We start from the raw sequence: 16,474 nt of genomic DNA on the forward strand, positions 1-16,474 counted from the left end.
AGAATTCAGCCCAGCTGGCTGCCACTCCACCCATGTTATGAACTGACTGTTATGAACGGAATATTATCTTCTCTTAAAATTCATTTCATGAAACTCTAACTCCCAATGTCCCAACGTGATGGTATTTAGAATTTGGGAGGAAATTAGTAATGCGGGTGGGACTCTCATGAATCTGAGACCTCTCCTCGCCCTTTCCACCTTATGAGGCCACACCAAGAAAGCAGTCCTTTGCAAAGCAGGAAGAGGGCCCTTACCAAGAACCCACCAATGCTGGCACGCTAACCTTGGAATAACAGCCTCCAGACGTGGGAGAAAGAAAAGTTTATTGTCTAAGCCATTCAGTCTATGATAACTTGTTATAGCGGCTGAGCAGACTAGGACAAACCATGATGCTCATTACTATCACTGTATGTACTTGGCTTCTGACGTTTAAGTGCCAACACCTGGCCTCCATGTGTCAGGGTTTATCATCCACAACACCATCAGGGCATCCAGTCCTGCAATGGCACATGTCCCTTCTGCTCTTGCCTATTTAGCAGAGAAGCCACCATTGCACTTTTAAGGGCGATGAGATCCCTCTCACCAGTGCATATCCTTATTTTTGGTAATTTGTTTCTAATAACTTAAAAGTATAATTCAAAGATAGGAAGTAGAGGCTACACTAGCAGAGATTTCAGTGAGCAACAGGAAAGTTTACATCCTAGTTTTGAAGCAAATAGAAAGGTTTAAGAAGTCCAAACTGAAACCAAGATTAAGATACAAATTTTATGCTTTCTTTCTTGTACTCTAATCTTAGTCTTAGACCCCTCATTGTGCAGGCTGATGCCATTTCTAGAAGCAATGAGCAATTTCATCACCTAATGGCCATTTATACATTCTTTTGATTTGTAGTAGTAGTAGTACACTTTACATTCTTTGTTGTTCATTTATAAAACAGTAATACAACCTTTCCTTACAAGATTCATGAGCAAAAGTATATAATAAAAAGCATGTGACTCATTCAACGCAGACCCCACCCAGTCCCACCCAGTCCTCCTGAGAAAGAACCAATGTTTCTAAGTATTTAAGTGCGTGTGTGTGTTTCTGTGTGTGTATGACTTTAAACATATATATTTCCTAAAAGTAAACATGCTATATCAAAATGTATGTGCGTTTAGTTTATCTAATGTGGGACAGGTGATGATGATATCCTCTAGTAGCTACTTTTTATATTTAAAACTTGGCTGAATGAAATAAAAAAGAGACACATCAAAAATAAACCAGAGCATATATCACCATTTGTAATTTGATTAAAAAGAGAGCTATATGTTTTTAAATAGTGAGCCCATGCCTTTCACAACACTAATAACATTAGCAGGAGTAAACAATACTGAAATTATCTCACTGCCAATTGTCTCTAAGGTTCGTGTAATCCAGGAAGTATTATCATTTTTAGCAGTTTCAATCATATTTTTCAAATGATTTATCTCTGCTTTCAGCTCTTCAGCTTGCCTTTGAAATCCACTATTAAGCATATCTTCTTGGACCTTAAAGAAAGCAAGGGAAGTAAAATTTTTTAAATCTCCATTTTTTTTGACAATTAAATTTTGTTTTTAAGAACTTGGTGAAATAATCTTTTACTCCTAAATTTGTTCTCTCTTACATAATCAGGGAGAATTTTGCAACAAAGAATATTTCCTGTCCTGCACCTGGATTCTGAAAGAAAGTATAGTTTACAGCCTTACTAATATTCACACACCATTAGGGTTTATGCTGGGATGCTAAGCCGGACATTAGGGAAAACGTAATATGTCCCAGTCAAATAATACTTGAAGTGGCCTTGGTATGCAGGCACAAATTCACAGTCCCACTTGAATTAATATGGACAACAAAATGGTACAAGTAATGGGATCTCATATAATGTTCTAGAACCCTATTTGAAACAGATCCGGATGGACAATCGGAGATTTCTTCCTGTCATATAACAGGTAAACCAGCCACACCTGGGGATAAAAGGCAAGTTTAGAAGCTGTCGTTTCCCTGGCTTTTTAAGTCTGGATGTTTCTGACAGTTTTATGTCAGCATAGGTTTACTTCAGGGACTTTTGGTACCAGTAGGGTGCCTGATAATTGGCAGTGCTCTTGGTAAAGCAAACCACTTTCCAGTTGTAATTAATACATGTGTTCGGAATACCTGTTTAATCAGACCTTGCAAGGTCATTTTAAAATCCCCCCAAACAGCTCAAATCCTATCTCCAAGGTACCGTGCTGTTCCTATCCACTCCAGAATTTTCATGTAGAGTAGAACTCAAAGCCTTCTTTAAAAATAGGGGGAAGAGGAGAAGGATAAAGAGAATAAGTTGTGATTTATCAAAACCCTGAATCCTTTAACAAGCAGTAAATGGCAATGGTGCTGCCTTTCACGATCTTGAGTAACCTTCACCCATCCCACCTGAGGTACCTGGACAATGACCATTGAGCCACGGCCAGACGTACCTTCAGTTTATGGTCCAACATCATATTCCACTCTCTGATCAGGTTTTCTCTTTCCCTCTCCAGCTTCTCCTTCAGTTGGGCTATGTTTTCCTGGAGACTCCTCTCTAGCTCCTCCATCTTTTGCTGCTGCTCCTGCAGTCGCTGTCTCAGCAGCTCCTGTTCCTTCTCAGCTGCCTCCTTCCGGGCCCGCTCCTCTGTCCCAGGAAGGTTTTACCGAGGGAAGAAAATAAGTGAGGACTTACCTGTCCCCACTAAAGGAGAAGGAGACAGAACCAAATTGGAAGTGCGGGTGGGGAATCGCTGAATGCCCCTGGGCCACACCATCAAGAGCACGTTTCAGCGTGTGAAGGGAGGGCCCTGCCTGGCTGGTGGACAGCTACACCTCCCCTTGTTGTTTTCAGATTCAGCAGAATCTTTTCCACGGAAGAGGGGAAGTGCCTTGTTTCCGGGAGGTTTTGCTCTCACATCTGTCAAAGGGCACTGCGGGAACCCACCCGCCCATGGTGAACCCGGCCCTGCCCCACACCTGCCATGGCCTTCTCCCCAGCGCTGAGTGCTTTGTCTGACTGCAGGATGGATTTCTCTACTGCCAACTGCGACTGCAGGAAGCTCTGGAGGACCTCGTTCGCCTGAGGAACAAAGAAAGAGCGAAGAACTTCAATTTCCACTCGATAGAACACAACTGCACAAACAAGAATGCACACGGAATTTTTCCTTTGCGTTTAAAATTCTATAGCGGCTCCATGCAAAATGTCCAAGCTCCTCGGACTGACCAGAGTCCCTCCACGTCTTCTGCTTCCTGACTCCCTGCAGTCTCTCTCCCAGTGCTACTTCTTCACCCACTCTAGTGGGCTAGGTTCCAGCCACTCAGAACCATGTTCTGTCGTACAAACTCACAATCTCGGGTGCTTTTTAAATATTCGCCTTACTAGTGTGAAATGTCTTTAATTAGTGCTGCTCCTCTCTTCTGTCACTTGTTGGCTATGACTTTAGGCAGGCCACCTTAACTCATCTCTGCCTCTCAGTTCAGATGTGTAAAATGTTGACAGTAAGTGTAGATGTTTCTTAATACTATTTGAAGGATTAAATTAAAACGTCTGGGCAGAAAAAGCCTGACATTATGCCTACGACAATAACAGTTATGCCTATAACAAAAACGGTTCAATATATATTAGTTGCATTATCATCATTTTTATTTTTAAATTTTCTTACATGTTACCACCACCTCTGTAGCCCATTTCTCAGGTTCATAAATGTTGTAACTCTACATGCGGCTGTCTATGTAGTGGACTGCCTTTCTCACTCTTGATCAGCCTTGAGGGCAAAGACTCTGACTTTAACCTATGAATTGTCAACACTTGGCACATTGAATATCATGCTGTGGAACGAAGAAATGAATAACTTCGGAACTGCCCTTTGTGGATTTCAGAAATCCAACTCAGTTTTGATATTGGACACTTCTACTCTCCTCAGAAAGAAAGAGCAAACAGTAGGCCTTAAAAGCTAAATCTGTCATGATATCGCCACCCGCTCCTATTACCCGCAGCTGGTGCTTTGTTCTTAGATTTTCAGGAGAGTTCCCCGACCTTTTGATTTTATTCTGTAAAATCCCCCCATGATTTCTTATCCTCACCTTCACTCCTTTTCTGGGCACTTGCCTATAGTCCCGTTCGATCTTTTCCTTTGTTTCCAAGTAGAGCTTGTGACCTCCAGGAACAGAGAAAGTTCCTGCTGAAATACTTTCCATTAGGGTTGCTGAAAGCTGATCAAGTTCAGCTTGGCAGTATTTAACAGACGCCTCTTCATTCTGCAGCAAGAAATCCTCCTTCTTATTCTTTAGGATCTCCTGCAAGGGAAAAGTAGAGGGATGTCACCAGAAGAAAGGAACCGGGGAGATAAAATTCCAAAGTATCTGGTGGAAGGAAGTCTAAGTGTAGTCCTCATGAGAAAAGCATACTGTTGGAGAAATACGTGGAATAAAATAGGAATCGGAAGATTTGATTTACTCACAAACATGAAAACTTCCTGCCATGCAGGGTCTCAGGTTCTTTATCTGAAAAGGTGGAATTGCATTACTTAACCTCTATGGCTCCTTGCAGCTGCAGCATTCAGAGATTTTATCTTCAGTGACACAACAAGAAGTAATGGAAGTTGAAAAAAACACAGAATGGGGGATAGGTTAAAAAAAAAACCCCAAAAAACCTTGGGAATGGAAGAGTACTTTCAAAAAAATGACCTGCTCACAACTGACTTTGGGGTGTTATGGGCAGGCTTCAAACCACTAGAAGTATTCCCTTCAGGAGGATCTTTACACTGATTATTAGAGACCAGAGAGATTTCTGGATAAAGTGTCTGAGGTATGGGGAGGGAGAGAGAAGAAAACGTAGTCCTTTGAAACTCTCTCCTTCATGAGATCCAGACTACTTGATCACTGAGAGAAGGAGGAGACATGAGGCCAATAAGGCACTTCTAGGCTTCATTCTCCAAGGGGAAGGGTCACAGAGATAAAGCAATACTAAGACAAAGTACCACAAGCCGCTTCTGGAACGCCTGCTTTTCATCCTTGAAAGAGTTCTCCATGAAGATAGCAATGGCTTCCCTCTCACAGGCTGCGTGCAGGTCCAGCAGCTCCTGGAGCGTGTCCGTGGGGAACCTCACTCGCTGGACCATCTGCTCACTGTAGTGGTCGACTGCCTTTTGCACGGCCGCTGAGTTCTCAAGCTGGGCCAGAGTTGTCACCGCGTTCTCCAGACAAGGCACTGCTCCACTGTTGATGGTATCCACGTAAGTCACCACCAGGGTCCTCAGCCCTAATATGTCAGGAAATTTAGGGGATGAATATCAAGTCATCATTCAACAGAATTCAAGATTACTTTTAAGAATCTGTCTCTCTCTCTTTCTCTCTTTCTGTCTCTTCCCTTCCCTCCCCTCCACTCCCCTCCTCTCCTCTCCTCTCTTCTCTTCTCTTCTCTCCATACCAAAATTGTTTACATAGATACACAGATGAAGTCAAATGAGATTACATTTATTTGTAACTCTGAAGCTTCTATGGATTTTCAGGGATATATGGGTTAAAATTTATTATTGGACGGCTTTAAACTCCCCAAACGCCTTTTGAATTCTCCTTGCAAATCACACTGATTATAAAAGCCTTCTCTTGAGAAGATACAATATTCTGTTTTATACCGTTAGTGACTTATCAGTAGAGGATTTTTTCAGGTATATGGAACCTGCAGATATTACTGATAGAGTTTATAATTTTGGAGAATTATAAACCCCCAAAAGTATAATATGCAATTTTCTTCATTGACTATGAATATCTGTAGACCCACAATTCTATAGAGAATCAACAGAAATCCTGGAAAACACATTATATAATATATTCAACATATATTAGATCCCAAAGATGTGTGAAAATGAGACTCACGTTTCCCAGTGACCATGATTCCCTCTCTGAGGGTCTTGGTCCTCGCCTGAGTGTAGATGTAAGAACAGAAATTCCTCGATTGTTCCTGAAATTTAGGTTCCAGTTGGTTTTCTGCCACATTCTCAATAGTGGCTAGGAGGTTTTTGTCAGTAGTTGGCCGGTCAAAGACAAAACACTTCCGTTTTGGAAAGAAATGCCGGATGCACTCTCTGGGGAGATTGGATAGTTGGACTCTGGGATTCCTGCCTGAAGAATTGAAAATAACAACAACAACAACAACAAACAACAACAACAAACAACAACAACAACAACAACAACAGAGATTCAAGTAGCAGCAGTCTGAGGGCAAGGAACCTAAAGACTTTCGTGACAGGGATTTTTGTATCTTTGCCATCTTCTATGTTTATAATATGGTCCTTTAGCATAGACATCCAATGCTTCTTTAAACATCAGACTTACCAATAACACAATTCTGGGGAGAAATTTGGGTAGAGAGCTAATGCAGGTTAAAAAACAAACAAACAAAAAAACCTATTGCTGGTATTCTTAGACCTAAGCACAGTAGAATATAATCTGTAGTGTCTATAGGTGTACTGAATGAAAGATTAACAACAACAAAAAAGTCAGTGTAAATTTTTGTCTACTTGATCCCATGTAGAAATTGAGCTTTCGGGTCAAAAGGAAGAGTTACAAACAAAAGATAATGGAGCAATATTAGGAATCTTACACTGATTAATGAATTAAAACTATTTTGATGCAAAACATAACGTGTATAGTGTTTGCTTCTGTTTTTAGCAAAAACCTCTGGAGAGTATATGTGACTAAAATGTAATTTTAAGATGTCATCACTAATCTACAAACTCTTTAATATAAAGAACTATATTTGATTGGACAGTGTTGGTCTTCTGCCTAACCAATTTCTCATTAAGTGTTTTGAGACAGCATAGATAAAAACATGAAGATAAGAATGAACAAATCAGAACTGATATTCCTCTCAAGGTATCATCAAATACACACCCACATAAATAACTCATTAAAATAACTTACTAGTTTGAATTTATGGCATGGGTGAATGTGGAATTTTAACAAAAGCTATGATATAGAAAGTAAATGAATGTTCTGATAATTATCATAAATACCACAACAGCATGTATTGAAAAGACCATACTTCTTCAGGTTTTTGAGAACATAAAGTCACTTTTGTGCAGGATGTATCTATACAGTCAATAGAAAGTTATATCCTTATTTCAAAGGAATAATAGCTAATTGTGTGAAAGATCTTTTTTTTTCATTAGATAGGTTTCTTTTCATTTCACTTTCATGTGTAACAAATATCCGGTCAGTTGTTTCCCTCAAATCAAAAAAGCAGAAGCCAGAATAGGGAACACAAGGTCTGCTCTCTAGAACGGTTTGGCACTACTGTTTTCAGTATTAACAAGTGGGTGCTGAAGGACAACGTGGAAAGAACAAATTGGTTTTGAATAATTTTACTCTACTTGAAGCTCTACTTTTCCTGAGTGAATTGGAAATCTAGAGCTTTTCAACCCATCTCCCAGTTACCACTTCTACAGACTTCATCTGGTCTAAAATACAAACACAATCCCAGAGAAGATGAACAGTGTTTAGTACCTCCCACCCCTATTGAACCATCCACTGCCCAGGTCATGCTCAGATACCTGGAACCAGCTTCAAAGCATTCTCCAGGTACTCATCTTCCGTGATAGGGCGACCGTTTAACATCAGCGCCAGGGTGAAATCTCGTACAGTCCAGATAAAGTCTGGAAAGAAACTCACGAACTCCGTGGAATCTTGTACTCCATCCGGTGTAGGGGAGGACTTTGCCCTTATAAGTTCTGTCAGCTCTGTCACATAACTAGCACTTGGCTAAGGAAAAAGAACTTCCTATTCACAATCCCCACATTCCTCTAAAAAGATTATGATAAACTTCTCTTTTGCCCTGGGTCTTTCTGCTCCACCAAAAGCAACTAAGTGACAGGGAAGGAGAAACCAACTGGCTCTCCATCCCCATAGACTCAATGGCAGGTGGTGGTTTGGTCCCTGAAGGATACTGCAGCTGCTCCAGGGCCTGGTGGTTGATGGTGCTCATGCTATTGTAGACAAAGCTGCTACACAGAAGCACGGCCAGGGCAAAGATCCACGAGTCGTTCTTAGGGTCGCCCTGGAAAGCACATTTGAGTGAGACTTTTAGCAGTTTTCCTTGTAGAAATTCCTTTAGACACTAAGTCTATCAGTCTTTCATTTATTATTTCACAACTCACTCACCTTGCAAAGTATCGTTTGAAGACAGACATAAATACATGTATCAGTTTTAACAATTAAAAGATATTTCTTATGATCGTGATTTTTTTTATATATATATAAAAAATTATAATCTTCACAAGGCTTTCCTTTTATTCAATTTGAATGAATAAAATAACATATATAGAAAAATGTAGCACAGTACCTGTTGTGCAATTAGGTTCATTGAAGGGTGTTAACACATATTCATTCTACACATATTTGTTGGTCATAGGTCATATAAAATGTAATTACATAAAATATAATGTTGACTACATAACTGGGGATGTAGTCAACAAATTTTTATAGGAAGCTACTGAATGTTTTCTACTGTTCTTAAATTAAAAAGCAGTTTAAAATGACAAATATTACTCTCAAGCTGACTATTGTGAAGCTGTGCCAAATATCCATAACAATGAATGCAGCAAAGATGACGGCATCTCTAAGGAACTTACATATTAGTAATGTATATAAGCAGGAACTTATAGCGAGAATACTAAATTAAATTCAGAAGTCCATCGAGGAAGAACAGAGCTCTGAAAGCTGGAAAAGAATCCCTGACATGAAGCCTTCTTCAAAGTCTTGAGCTGAGTGTTAAAGCATTAGTAGAATGTGGACTTGAAAAAATAGAGGTCACCCTGCAGGTAGAAAGACCCACAGAAGCAAAAGTAGGCATGGCGGAACACTTTGCAATCAAAGAGGAGTTATTTGATATTGCCTGAGCAGAGGGTAGGTCAAGAAGTTAAGGCTGGATAGTGAGCCTACTGCAAACAGATGAAGGACCTTAAAGGCTGGGCTAACTTGTTTGTATAAATTACAGCAGTGTCTAAAAATCCAGAATTATTTCTCTTATAAACAATATCTAAAGCTGATTCCTAGAACAAATATAAAAAAAATTGGGAGTTTTGACTAGAAGACTCAATAAGAAAGTTTGGAGGGAAATGCCAATTCATTGATTTAACTTCCCAAATCTCAATTTTTAAAAAATAATGAATTAGGATATGAGGAAGTGGTACTCAGGACAAACAATACATTTTTTAGACAACAAGACTTCTCATTGTTGGATATACGGCTTTAAAAATAAATACAATTTGGGTAGAAAGAGAGAGCTATAGAAATGTAGGTACTCTTTACAAATAAGTCTCAAAGTAAGGCAGAAAAAAGAAATTCGTTTCACTCATTTGTAAAAATCGAAAATATCAAAACTCCATCTTCAAATGTTGTGGTAGGACAAACACATGCTTTTATAGAAACGACTCAATTCAAAGCTCTCGCAAAGCCCTCCGGAACGCTCCGTGGGTACTTGATGAGCTTCCCCACAGGATGCGGATTCTCTGAGGGCAGCACCTTCACTTTGGTCACTAATATCTACAGTGCTAACCCGGAGACCTAGGAATCACGTGCTCAGTGATCATTTATCACGCTGAATCAAATCATTCACTTAGTGCCAAGAAATAAAAGAAAAATTTACTCAATATACCATGACTCCTTACCTAGGAGTGAGATTCCAAAAAACAAAATTTGCCTCATATATACTTGGATCTCTAGGTTTCACAAATAGATCATGTAATTAAGATAAAGAGCATTGTGAAGAAAATATCTAGATTAAAAAAGATTTATCTGTGACCCTCTGCCTTACCTTTTCCACATCGCCCAGGCCTTCAGTGTCCAGAAGGACCAGGGTGTGGTTAGGCTTAGAGGGGTGAGGCACACACAACATCCAGATGCCCTTGGTTTCAGACTGCACTGTAGAGCCCAGAGGGAAACCTACAAAGGAAGGGGAGACACAACATAGAGTGATGGCAGATAATCTAAGCAGCCAAGGCACTACAAAGTCAGATGGTTGGAATATAAGTATGCAGCCATACAAGATAGTGCTTTCTCTTTTTTTGTAAGAATGTCTTTCTTTGTGTGTCATTTTTTGATGGATGAAAGGAAGTTAACTGTGAGCATGATACTGGCAAGTGCTCAAGATGGAGACAAGAGGCATGAATGAACCAGACATAAAGGAAGTCACCGATAACCATATTAAGAGTATTTTGAAAGAATGGTGAAGTTCAAAGCCAGATGGAAATGGAGAGAAGAGAGACATTTAAAGGAAAAAAGTAAAAAAAAAAAAAAAAAAAACCGAGATAATATTGTTTTCCAATCAAAGGGATAAAAAAAAATGAGAGTGACAATTAATAGTCACAGTGGGATATGAGCGCACAAAACATTTTTAAGATGAAGATACGTATTCAAATATCTTTATAAGTTGATTGGAATATTTCATAGAGAAAGCAAAATATGTTGTAAGAGAGAGAGGAGACACAATTGCTTTGTGCTTGCACAGGTAAAAGAAGGTTAAGAATCTGAGAATTAGTAGGAAAGATTTTCCTTAACAAGAGTAAAACGAGGAGTATGGTAACAGATTACAGTAACGTAGTAATTTAGTAGTGAGAATTAGAATGAGAAGTTTGGTTTATTGAGAGGAGAGTGGTTCTCCCTTCACATGACCAGGGAGGAAAACTAAGAAGCTGTGGTATAGCTAGAATCAAAGATTTGGTCCCTGCTGGAGACGACACTCACCGTGGTTCTGTCCTGCAAGACGGTTCATCAGGTAGGATTTGCCTGTACGATACAGTCCTACAATGGCCACGACCACCACTGGCTGAGAAATCTTATCAAGAATCTGTAGAGCTTGCTGGTTCACTGACAGCCGCTGATTGGTGTTTTCCACCAGACAAATGGGGGCCATCATGTTGGGTCCAAATGTCATGGTAAGCATCCAACCTAGAAGAACCTGCCCGTAGAAATAAGATTATAATGTTATCCACTGATTCAGAGTTTTCCAGAGCACCCATCATCTTAGGTCAGGGTGAGTTTTCTGCTTTGTTTCTGGGACAGCATGTATAGGCTAATTCCTGCGATGAAAAATTCATTTATTTTTGGTTCTGCTCTTACAATGAATCTCTACAAGAGCCAAAGTGCTCTCCACACTGTGAGGATCTCAGATTGGATGTTATTGCCGACACAGGGCAGCCATGTCTTATAATGCAGTAGAGTGGCTCTACCCAATGTGGGGGTCATCATCACTGAGAAGCGAAGCCATCCCCTCGCCCCATGTTCTGTCCCAAGGTCTAAGGCTTAACCAGCTCTTAAGGGATCGATGAGGCTGATGCTGAGGGAGGACCTGGGACTAGAAGGACCTTGAGAACACAAGCCATGATTTCATGTATTTCTTCTGTCTTATGGTCCTAGTTGTTGAGAACAGCAATAGAAGTAGTGACGAGTATGACGAGTATTCACCAAAATCTGAGTTTTTAAACAATTTCAGTTTGACATATGACAGATGAGTGAAATGTTATATCCCTTGGACCATTTATGATATGAGAAGGGCTGAGGGAGTTTTGGGTTCGAGAATGGAAACAGAATTTGATTTTTCTCCATTTCTTTTACAAGTCATCAAAATAAAATATAAGAATCATCCCTTATGAAGGAAAATTGAGTCGCCGGGAGATCAGTTTTGTTTTTTAAAATATAAATGTGCATCAAAATCAAGAAATGAACATATATTTTAAGGCAATAAAAAATGCAAATTAATAAAATTCAATGAAGAATGATAAAAAACCTCCCAATTTCTGAATCTTCCATATTAATGTTCAAGAATATCCATGTTGCCACTATTTGCAGGTGACATGCTATACATAGAAAACCCTAAAGATTTCACAAAAAACTATCAGCATTAATAAATGAATTCGATAAAGTAGTATGATACAAAATAATAGTCATAAATCGGTTGCATCTTTATACATCAATAATGAACTGTCAGAAAGAGAAATTAAGAAAACAATCTCATTTACAATTGCCTCAAAAAGAATAAAATAACTAGAAATAAATTTAACGAAAGAAGTAAAAAACCTGTACCTTGACAACCATGACATTGATGACAGGTTTGAAGATACAAATAAATGAAAGAATATACAGTACTCATGAACTGCAAGAATTAATATCATTAAAATGTCTATATGACCAAAGCAATATACAGATTCAATGCAATCCCTAACAAAATACCAATGACATTTATCACCAAACTAGAACAATTATTCCTAAAGTTTATATGGGACCTCATAAGACCCTGAGCAGCCAAAACAATCTTGAGAAAGAAGAACAAAGTTGGAGGGATCATGCTATTTAATTTTGAACTGTACTACAAGGCTTTAGTCATAAAAGTAGTACGGTACCAGCACAAAGACGAATACACAGATTGCTGTAACAAAATACAGAGCCCAGAAAGAAACCAAAACTTATATCATCAATTAATCTATGACAAAGGATGCAAGAATATACAATGAAGTAAAGAAAGCTTTTTCATTAAATGGTATTGGGAAAACTGGCCAGATAGATGCAAAAAATAAATAAAACTAGACCACTTTCTTACACCATATGTAAAAATGAACTCAAAATGGGCTAAAGACTTAAATGTAAGTTTTGAAACCATAAAACTTCGAGAAGAAAACATAGGCAATACACTCTCTGACATAGCTCTTAACAATATTTTTCTGGTATGTCACCTCGGGCAAGGGAAACAAGAAAAAATAAACAAATGGGACTACATTGAACTAAAAAGCTTTACACAGCAAAAAAACCATTAACGAAAGAAAAAGGAAATGTACTAAATGGGAGGAGATATTTGCAAATGATACATCTGATATGGGGTTAATATTCCAAAATATATAAAAAACTCATTCAACTCAATACAAAAAACAAAAAAACAAAACAAAAAAAAAACAAACCCCACAATCCAATTGAAAATGGGCAGAGGACCTGAACAGATTTTTCTCTAAAGAAGACATAGAAACAGCTAACAGACACATCTAAAGATGCTCAACATCACTAATCATTAGGGAAATGGGAATCAAAACCACAAGGAGATACCACCTCCCACTTGTCAGAAGGGCTATTATTAAAAACACAACAAAGAATAAGTGTTGGCAAGCATGTAGAGAAAAAGGAACCCCTGTGCTTTGTTGGTGTGATTGTAAACAAGCACAGCCACTACAGAAAACAGTATGGAGATTCCCCCCAAAATTAAAAATAGAACTACTGTATGATCCAGCAATCCTGCTTCTGGGTTTTGATCAGAAGAAGTTGAAAACACAGATTCAAAAAGATATAAGCACCCTTATGTTCACTGAAGAATATTTACAATAGCCAAGGTATATAAACAACTTAGATGTTCATCAGTAGAGGAAAGGATAAAGAAAATGTGGTAAATACATACAATGGAATATTACCATATTCCACAGTCATAAAAAGAGAATGAAATCTTACCATTTGTGACAACATAGATAGACCTAGAGGGTATTGTGCTCAGTAAACTAAGTCAAACAGAGAAAGACAAATACCATATGACATCACTTATATGTGGAATCTAAAAACCAAAATAAACGAACAAAAGAAAACAGAAACAAACTCATAGATACAGAGAGCAAACTGTTGATTGCCAGATGGGAGTAGGTGAGGGGATGGGTGAAAAGGGTGAAGGGGATTAAGAAGTACGAACGTCCAAACTTCCAGTTATAATAACAGTCACAGGTATGTAAAAGCACAACATAAGAATATAGTCATTAATATTGTAATAACTATGTATGGTGCCATATGGGAACTAGACCTGTGGTGATTACTCCATAAGGTATATAAATGTCTGATCATTATATTGTGCAACTGACATGAATATAATATTGTATGTTATTACATACAAACTCTGCCCTCGGGTGAGTCTGCGTAACTCCTGAAGAGTCTGCCATGGGGCTGCTTTAGGGAGAAGAAAGTATTACCTATTTTACGGGAAGTGCAGTGCTACTCTTTCCCAATTTTCGGAAATTACCAAGAAAGAAGCTGCCCCACCTGAGCAGTGATTTACAGTCAAGGCCCAGAGATAGCATGCTTGTTTCCCAACTTTTAAGGGTGAAACTGGGGGTGGGAGAGAGGCCACAATCTTCAGGCATCCCATTTGTTCCTGAATCCGCTCCCCCTACCCCCCTCCTCTTCACCCTGCCCCTTCTCCTTCTTCTCCTTTCCCCTGCTCCTCCCCTCCCATTCCCCTCTGCCTCCCTCTCTCCCTCTGTCTTAGCCAAGTCTGCTCTTGATTAAAAAATTTTTTTTAAGTGTAGGAGCTGAATCTAATTTAATGTTGAACCAGGGCTGAGTACCAGTGATAAATCCATCCTAATGCACATCACAATGAGGAACACTGAGCTCATGGATGAAGAAACTGCTCCACCACCCCCCTTAAAGAGCCAGGAGAAGACCCTACTCTCTCATGTCTTCACGCATGTGTCTTGTCCACTCCACTTGCTGGTATCCTGGTTATGTGACATGCTGTGAGGCTGTCACCTCACAGCTACCACTGCTCCAATGGAGAAGCTGAGCGTTCCTTGAACTAAAGTCAGCAACTGAACCCTGCAGTCCAGACCATCAGGCTGCACGCTCCGGTACCTCTCCCTTCCTCAGAGACTATTTTGAATCAGAAATTGAGAGTTTTAAGATCAAGATTACATTGCATGCAAAAGAAAGTTGATGAATTAGCATTTCTGCCCCACAGCTTCTCAGGTCATTGTGTCCAAGAACAAGCTCCCAGTTGCTTCTCCCTTCTTGTTCCCTTTTCAGCTCCCACTTTTCTGTTGCTATTTTGTAGAAGTTAAAAACGAACAGGATTTTTTTTTTCCATTTCCAAAAGAAACTGAGCAAAAAACCGAACCTGAAAACAAAAGTAATTTATGTTATTTTGTGGGGCTTAGGCACCACACGTTTGGAAACAGTGCTGGATAAAACAAACAAACGAACAAACAAACAAACAAAGAAAAAACAGGCTTATTTAGACCATACAGTTATTTTTAACGATTAATGAGAATGGAAACGAATTGTTTCGTATAAATATTATGGAATACTAAAGATGGTTAATACAAGAAAGGATGTTTTAATATTTAAATTGAATGTTGAAGGCCACCTTTTCTTTCGGTTTCTCCAATGTCCAACTGAGAAATGTTTGAGGCAGGGAGGGAGGGAGTTGGAGGAAGAGACCCCACCCAGCGCCTCTGCGAGGGGTCCAGGTTTGGCCTCTCAGTCGGAGAATGGAATTCAGCCCCTTCAAACAGGTGACGTAGGATGCACTCCTTTTTCTCCCATGCAGGGATCTTTGTGCAGCCCTGGGAGGGTGCCCGAGGAGGAGCAGAGCACCCCAGGGACACCTTACGCCCGCTGTCAACTTGCAGCTCCCTAGGATCCAAACGCTGAGCGGCCCGGAGCACACCGTCCTGGGGGCCGCACACCGTGGGACCGACCCCCGCCCCCCATCCCCCCATCTGCCAGCTGCGTCCCCGCTCGTGGCAGTACCGAGCATGAGCCTCCGGCGTGGGATGCTTAGGCATGTGCTGTCGTTCGGGGATGCTTGGGCATGTGTTGTCGTTAGTTTAAGGACACGTGAATGGAAAACAAAGTTTAGGGACGAACTTACGTGGTGCGGGTGCCGCAGCCAGGGGACAAAGTTCTCAGCTGTCCTCGCTCGTCCCTCGCGCTCCTCCTGCGTCTGGCTTCTCTGAGTACCCACTGCTCCTTTAAGAAGCTGAAAAATCTAGCCTGATGGGAGTGAAACTGGGGGTGGGAGAGAGGCCACGACCAAAGTGTTAGTGGGTCTGGTTGAAAAGAACCGAAATCGAAAGGTCAGGCACTTTTCTAGTTTAACCGTTAAGGGTTTTGATCTTTTTTAACGGAGATTGGAGGCCTGAGTGTGGTGGCGAAACGATGTGGAAGGTCGAGTTCCTCCACACCCGGCTTCGGAATCCAGGGCTGGTTCCTCCTCGGTTCTCTTGACTCAGTAAAGAACACAGAGCAGCCAGCTGAGCCGAACGTGGGCCAGTAACAGAAGCCTGACAGAGGTCAACAGCCTGTCTCCCAGGGGTACTTTAGGGAAGGCAATAGAGGCTTTTCGTTTCGTTTGGGTTTGTTTTAATTTTGGCCTAGGCTCTCTTCTCATTTCTCGCTCTCTTCTTTTTAAGTCTTGTAATGAGCATCAGTCCGTTTTCATTAACAAAGTCTGTGTGTAAAACTCCTACTTTTCCAGTCAAGAGAGAATCACTGTTATTTTGTGGCATATGCTTCCACTCATTTTGAGTGGTGGGTCTACGGTTTTAAAAGTGCTGAGTTTATATATTTTGAGTGTTTGCTTTAAATAATAGAAAAATGCAAACTCAAAAGTGAATATTTATTCAAAATCAGCCAAGGAATCAAAACA

General features: G+C 40.0%; 1 protein-coding gene across 1 annotated transcript; it reads right to left on the bottom strand.

Moving 5' to 3' along the window:
- Window positions 1-861: 861 nt before the first annotated feature.
- On the bottom strand, window positions 862-16,043 carry LOC120583316 (guanylate-binding protein 6-like). The gene is made up of 11 exons (XM_039838776.1): window positions 15,698-16,043; window positions 10,768-10,981; window positions 9,839-9,966; window positions 7,971-8,080; window positions 7,578-7,774; window positions 5,902-6,147; window positions 5,004-5,284; window positions 4,108-4,320; window positions 3,001-3,103; window positions 2,475-2,668; window positions 862-1,526 (listed from the first exon to the last, which is right to left on the bottom strand). The coding sequence occupies exons 2-11, from the start codon at window positions 10,964-10,966 to the stop codon at window positions 1,302-1,304; spliced, it is 1,896 nt and encodes a 631-aa protein (XP_039694710.1). The 5' UTR covers window positions 10,967-10,981; window positions 15,698-16,043; the 3' UTR covers window positions 862-1,301.
- Window positions 16,044-16,474: the final 431 nt, after the last annotated feature.

The sequence above is a fragment of the Pteropus medius genome, unplaced genomic scaffold (assembly GCF_902729225.1).
Source record: "Pteropus medius unplaced genomic scaffold, Ma_sr-lr_union100, whole genome shotgun sequence".
Lineage (NCBI taxonomy): Eukaryota > Metazoa > Chordata > Mammalia > Chiroptera > Pteropodidae > Pteropus > Pteropus medius.

What these genes read in the sequence shown, in the direction of transcription:
- LOC120583316 (XM_039838776.1), bottom strand. Translation starts at nt 10,966, where the DNA reads ATGCTTACCATGACATTTGGACCCAACATGATGGCCCCCATTTGTCTG. An exon ending in CAGGCCCTGGAGCAGCTGCA is followed by an intron (nt 7,775 to 7,970) that starts GTATCCTTCAGG and finishes GCCAAGTGCTAG; the next exon opens with TTATGTGACAGAGCTGACAG. An exon ending in TGCTTTGAAGCTGGTTCCAG is followed by an intron (nt 6,148 to 7,577) that starts GTATCTGAGCAT and finishes TCAATTCTTCAG; the next exon opens with GCAGGAATCCCAGAGTCCAA.